Consider the following 7,510-nt stretch of genomic DNA (forward strand, 5'->3'; position numbering starts at 1 on the left):
AATACATATGGGTACTCAAATGAAAGGTCTCGATGAGTGTAAAACCGGAACGAGCTTATATCGTTAAAAACATCATTCATTAACAAAATGCAATAGTCATTCCTTAATTATTGAAATTTTTATAAATGTAAGTCCATTCTGACGTTATACTCATCAAGACCTTTCATTTGAGTACCCACATACACTTTTCATATATTTCATATATTTTATATATTTCATAAATATCATATATATGAAATATATGAAAAAATCCATGTGGGTACTCAAATGAAAGGTCTCGATAAATATAACATCGTAATGGACGAATAAGCTCAAAATTTCTAAATTTAAGGCGTGTGTAATGTACAAAGTCTGTCGGGTCCGCTGATTTTCTATAAAAGAAGTATTCTTACAATTTCTCGATATCTTCAATATTTAACTCGCAATTTAAAAAATCAAAATAATTATTCAATCCAAAAAAAAAGAAGAATAATAAAAACTAAATAATTATTAATAAATAACTCTAATTACAGGTCAGTCTCTCAATATCCATCCTCCTGTCGCTGACAGTGTTTTTCCTGCTGTTAGCAGAAATAATTCCTCCAACTTCGCTGGTGGTACCACTGCTGGGTAAATTTGTATTATTTACGATGATCCTCGATACATTTAGGTAATAAATTGACCTAAAGACCCAAACACGGACATAATTGATAAATCGGATAATTAATAAAATTAATTGCAGTATATGTGTGACAGTGGTGGTGTTAAACGTCCACTTTCGATCACCACAAACTCACGTGATGGCACCCTGGGTGAGACGGGTGTTCATCCACGTACTGCCTCGGCTGCTGGTAATGCGAAGGTGAAGCAATTATACACATTAATCTATTATTAATAACAATAATTAGTGGCCTAGGCTACTTGCATGATAATTGAATTATTCATCGAGTAATAAAAAAAATATAATTTTTCCATCTCAGGTATGATTTAAGACCCCAGTTCCAAATAGATCGCCGCAGCTTTGACCGGCAACGTGTGATGGTAAGAACGTGCAATGGTCTGGAAGTACGTGACCCGACAAGGTTTGCTGAGGATCCGGGAGCTGAATTCGTCGAGCCGCCCATGCTGTTCCCCAGTGTCGACTCGCGAGATGAATTAAATCCGCGGTACATCAATTATTCCAGAACCCGTAGTTATAAAATGAGGTTTATTAAACGCAACAGTTTTCATTCTCATCTCATAATAATTCATTTTTATTCCAGAGAGCTCGAGGCCGTTAATCTGGGCAGCGCGTGTCAAATTCATGGTTCACCGGCTAGTATACCGCCACCCCCGCAGCTTCCTACAGAGGATAGTGTTGATGCTTTATGCAAAACTCTAAATAATTGGCATCACTGTCCAGAACTTTATAAAGCTATCGAGGCGATACGATTTATTGCTGACCATACTAAAAGAGAGGAAGACTCTACTCGAGTATGTTTTAGTTTTTATTTTATTATTATTTATTTAAGCTGTATTCAAAAATTATCTCTAAATACGTAATTAGGAAATGACCTTGTAACTTGTTAATTATTGACGTTTTTAAAGATATAAGCTCATCCTGATGTTACACTCATTGAGACCTTTCATTTGAGTACTCACATCAATTTTTCATATATTTTATATATTAATGTATATTATAAATATGTATATATGAAAAATATATAAAAATGCATGTGGGTACTCAAATGAAAGCTCTTGATGAGTGTAACATTGGGACGAGCTTATATCTTAAAAAATGTCAATAATTAAGAACTGACTTTGCTATCTTGTAAACTAATCATATTTTTGAAGATATGAGCTCATCCCGATGTTAAACTCGTCAAAAGCTTTCATTTAAGTACCCACATGCATTTTTGATATATTTTTCATATATACATATATATAAAATATGAAATATATGAAAAATTGATGTGGGTACTCAAATAAAAGGTCTTGATGAGTGTAATATCAAAATGAGCTTATATCTAAAAAAAATTTTAATAATTATGAACTAACTTTGTTATCTTGTCAAATAATGATATTTTTGAAAATATAAGCTCATCCCGATGTTATACTCATCAAGAGCTTTCATTTGAGTATCCACATGCATTTTTATATATTGTTTATATTTACATACATATAATATATGAAATATATGAAAAATTGATGTGGGTACTCAAATGAAACGTCTTGATGAGTGTAACATCGGGATGAGCTTATATCTTCAAAAATGTCAATAATTAAGAACTGACCTTGTATCTTGTGAATTATTGACATTTTTAAAGGTATAAGCTCATCCTGATGTTACACTCATTGAGACCTTTCATTTGAGTACTCACATCAATTTTTCATATATTTTATATATTAATGTATATTATAAATATGTATATATGAAAAATATATAAAAATGCATGTGGGTACTCAAATGAAAGCTCTTGATGAGTGTAACATTGGAATGAGCTTATATCTTAAAAAATGTCAATAATTAAGAACTGACTTTGCTATCTTGTAAACTAATCATATTTTTGAAGATATGAGCTCATCCCGATGTTAAACTCGTCAAAAGTTTTCATTTAAGTACCCACATGCATTTTTGATATATTTTTCATATATACATATATATAAAATATGAAATATATGAAAAATTGATGTGGGTACTCAAATAAAAGGTCTTGATGAGTGTAATATCAAAATGAGCTTATATCTAAAAAAAATTTTAATAATTATGAACTAACTTTGTTATCTTGTCAAATAATGATATTTTTGAAAATATAAGCTCATCCCGATGTTATACTCATCAAGAGCTTTCATTTGAGTACCCACATGCATTTTTATATATTTTTTATATTTACATATATATAATATATGAAAAATTGATGTGGGTACTCAAATGAAACGTCTTGATGAGTGTAACATCGGGATGAGCTTATATCTTCAAAAATGTCAATAATTAAGAACTGACCTTGTATTTTGTGAATTATTGACATTTTTAAAGATATAAACTCATCTCGATATTACACTTGTCGAGACCTTTCATTTAAGTACTCACATAAATTTTTCATATATATATATATATATATATATATATATATATATATATATATATTAGGGTGTACCAAAATGTAACTCCCGTGGAGAACCTTTTAAAATTAGAATTTTTAGTTCTGCTTTTAACAGGGGCTGCGTTTGGGCATTTCCTGATATATTTTGGTGTGAGACAATGTATTTTATTTTCATAGAATTTTTTAACAGAAGCTTAGTTTGAGTATTTCCGGTGAAAATTCAAAATTTGGCCGGAAGTGTCCAATTAAATCTCCTGTTAAAAATCCTATAAATAATCAAATGAATTCTCTCAACCCGAAATATCTCAGGAAATGCCCAAACACAGCTGCTGTTAAAAGTGGAACTCAAAATTCCAATTTTAAAAGGTTCTCTACGGAAGTTACATTTTGGCACACCCTAATATATATATATATATATATTATATGTAAATATGAAAAATATATAAAAATACATGTGGGTACTCAAATGAAAGCTCTTGATAAGTGTAACATCAGGATGAGCTTATATCTTCAAAAACGTCAATATTTAAGAAAGTACAGTGCAATCTAACAAAAGTCAATTAAAAATACAAATGATTCTAAATTTTTAGAAATATATTTATTTTATTTAATTACAGGTAAAAGAAGATTGGAAGTACGTAGCAATGGTGCTAGACAGACTATTCCTGTGGATTTTCACCCTGGCGGTAATAGTAGGCACAGCTGGAATAATTTTACAAGCACCAACTCTGTACGACGACCGTGTACCTATCGACGTTAGATTATCAGAAATAGCTTCAACCACTGCCAAACCGCACATCGTTACAACCCTCTGAGTAACGTTAGGTGTTTCGTAAGACTAATAAAGTTATCAGAAGTAACAAAATAACCAAATCGTTAAATAAATTTAAGATGGTTCGCGAGTTAATGTACCAAACCAAGACTGACGATGTTATTCCATCTTAGTCTTAATGGTCACGAAACGAATAACGAATATAAAGTTAGCCGACAAATTTTTTATTTTCTAATAAATTATTATTAAATTACAAAAAATATTTTTTTTAATTATTTTTTAAATAAAAAAAAATTTTTTACGGCTAGTTTTATTTTAATATAACGAGAGTTTAAGAAGACACTTGTTAATCGTCTGCAATTATATCAGTTACTATTTTTTTTTTCATTTTTACACAGTAAAAAATTTTGCGTCAAAAAACTTAGTGTTAAATATTTAACACTTTTTTGTGTAAATTTAATATTTATTCTGTTAAATCAACACAAAAAAGTGTTAAATATTTAACATAAAAATTTTTAACACAAAATTTTTCGACGCAATGACGCAAAATTTTTTACTGTGTACAGTAATTATTTTTAACAATGTAACGAGTGGAGGATCACAAAAATAATTAAATTAAATAATAAATAATTTAAAACACCAATCCTCATCATATAGCTTGACTAACTCTCAACGTGTTGCCGACATCCAGCTGAGGATTAGCCGAAGTTTGTCTTCAGATATAATAAGTCGATGGTACTGTACGAAAAACGTGACTCGTAAGCATAACGCAGTAATTAATTTAAAGCAACTTTGAAAGATTAATTTAGATAATGATGATGATAATTATTATTATTATAATTGTGAAGATAACAGACGGCGGTGAATTTATTTATTTTGCCTGTTGCAGACTCAGGAAGAAATATATATGAAATATTTAACTAAAAATTCGTTTCGCAAACGTTACATCGAGCCTGTCATTGAAGGGGCCATACAATATTTTGATTAAGGAAAAAAAAAATAAAAATAAAATGAAGAAAAAAGATTTAATGGGAAGAAATAAAAAAGACATTTTGTGTCTGAAAATAATTAAATTAAAAAAATTCTAAATTTCTACGTCTGAATTTTAGGATGTGGAATAAATAATAAATAAAACGGGTCGGGGCTTTAAATATTTAAATTATAAATATCGACCCAATTTTATTGCTCATATGTTTGTAATAACAGTCAAAAAAAAATTTTATTTGCTGATTTATTTGGTTTTATTTACCACTAAATAATAATGTGGTTGATAATTATTAAAAGGATATAAATATAAATTAAAAAATAAAAAATATATATATTATATACATAAATAAAAAAAATAGATTTTAATGGTGTGTTTGTGATAAATGGGTCGTATATTATGTTACTGTAATTTATTTACCGGAAACTGTAATTAAAAATATATATAGCCGTTATTTGTGGATTTAATCTCCGTAGAGGCAAAATATATATATGAAATATGAATTTTATACATATTTATTTTATTAAATTGATTGATAATTGAAAATAATAGAGATTGTATTTAATATTAACGCGTTAGAGTTGTCAGGTGAATAAAATATTATTATTCTGGTATTATGTGAATGTATTTGTTGAATTTATCATTAATTGTGTGAATAATTAATTATAATTATTATTATTATTATTATTATTGGTATTGTGTGTGGATGGATTGATAAATATATATATTAATTTATATATATATATAGACTTATATTAATATTTATGTGTAAGAAATATTATTAAGACAGCAATTAAATGTTAACATAAATAAGCACAGTGATAGTTATTCAAATGAAATTGATATATTAATAATATTAATATTGATAAATAATTAATAAGTAATCAAGCATTATTCCCTTCCACTAGCGATGCGAAATTATTAGTTGATTATATACAGCGATTGTAATTTATTAAATCGCCGGTAATTATTATATTATATTATATTATATTATATTAAGTAATTAAGTATTTAATATATATACCGAGGAGGATATTTAATCCGGTCCATTTACTATTTTTTTTTTTCTTAACATTTTTACACTTCCATTTAATAATACAAAAGTAAAAAGTAATGATAATTAATTATTTTTAATTATATAAAGAAAACCTCCGATTGTACAATTAATATTTATTAGAAGCGATAAGATTTTCATTGTATTCATCATTTTTATTGAGAAGAAAAGTTGTGAATTTTTTTTTTTAGGATTCTTGTAAATTATACTGAAGAGACAATGATTTTTTTTTATCTATAGATACCTAATTGAGAAATGACCTTGTATTTTGTGAACTATTGACATTTTTTAAGAAATAAGCTCATTTTGATGTCACACTTATCAAAACCTTTCATTTGAATACCCACATCAATTTTTCATATATTTTATATATTTATATATATTATAAATATGTATATATGAAAAATATATCAAAAAAGCGTGTGGGTACTCAAATGAAAGCTCTTGATGAGTTTAACATCAAAATGAGCTTATTTCTTAAAAAATGTCAATAATTAAGAACTGACTTTGCTATTTTGTCAACTAATGATATTTCTAAAAATATAAATTCATTCCGATATTACACTCATCGAGACTTTTCATTTGAGTACCCACATCAATTTTTCACATATTTTATATATTTATATATATTATATATATATGTATATATGAAAAATATATAAAAATGCATGTGGGTACTCAAATGAAAGCTCTTGATGAGTGTAACATCGGAATTAGCTTATATCTTAAAAAATGTCAATAATTAAGAACTGACCTTGTATCTTGTAAATTATTGACATTTTTGAAGATATAAACTCATTTCGACATTACACTCATTAAGACCTTTCATTTGAGTACCCACATCAATTTTTCACATATTTTATATATTTATATATATTATATATATGTATTTATGAAAAATATATGAAAAGTGCATGTGGGTACTCAAAGGAAAGCTCTTGATGAGTGTAACATCAAAATGAGCTTATATCTTATAAAATGTCAATAATTAAGAAAGTACAGTGCATTTAATGATTTTTTTAATTAAAAAATTATTTGAAAAAATTACAAAAATAATTTTTTTAAATTAGTTTATTTAAAAAATTGTCTCTGTAAATTTCAATGTTATAATTATAAATGAAAATTAATTCAGCAGTTATTTGATAATTTTTCTAACAAATAAATTCTGGCAAAAACAATTGAAATTTAAATAAATTAAAAATGCAATTTTTTTGTTAAATCAAATAAAAGAATTATCAAATAATTATTTTTAAATTATATTTTTATTAAAAAATATTTAATTATTTTTGAAATTTAAAATAAAAATTGTGTGCGTGTAACAACATATCCGAGTGAATGACCATCAACAAAAATAAAGAAAAAAAAACTCGTCATCAAACGTGTTCACGCCAACAAAAAACTCCTAAAAAAAGTAACATAAATATAAAAAGTAATTAGTAATTACTACCTATAAAATATCATCGAATATATACTATTGGCCTGAAAAAAAAAAAAATTAAATTTATTTTATAAAATTAATGTATATTGACAGAAAAAAACTCCATCGCTTACAGCAGCTTGTAGGTAGTTAACCGCGATAGTTATGTTTGCTCAAACTTGTGCGGATAAAAAAACTAATCACTCGCTCATACATAATT

The 7,510-nt window shown here is 26.8% G+C and overlaps 1 protein-coding gene across 2 annotated transcripts in view; it reads left to right on the top strand.

Annotated features, from left to right (window-relative positions):
* LOC123275302 (acetylcholine receptor subunit alpha-like) overlaps positions 1–3,927 on the top strand; it is a 194,810-nt gene extending 190,883 nt beyond the window's left edge. For both annotated transcript variants that reach the window (XM_044743325.1, XM_044743326.1), the window contains 5 exons: positions 513–649; positions 722–841; positions 960–1,145; positions 1,242–1,452; positions 3,680–3,927. In XM_044743325.1, coding sequence (XP_044599260.1) covers positions 513–649; positions 722–841; positions 960–1,145; positions 1,242–1,452; positions 3,680–3,877 — 852 coding nt within the window. In that variant the 3' untranslated portion in view covers positions 3,878–3,927. The remainder of the gene's footprint in view (positions 1–512; positions 650–721; positions 842–959; positions 1,146–1,241; positions 1,453–3,679) is intronic.
* Positions 3,928–7,510: the final 3,583 nt, after the last annotated feature.

Source organism: Cotesia glomerata, linkage group LG1 (assembly GCF_020080835.1).
Source record: "Cotesia glomerata isolate CgM1 linkage group LG1, MPM_Cglom_v2.3, whole genome shotgun sequence".
Classification (NCBI taxonomy): Eukaryota; Metazoa; Arthropoda; class Insecta; order Hymenoptera; family Braconidae; genus Cotesia; species Cotesia glomerata.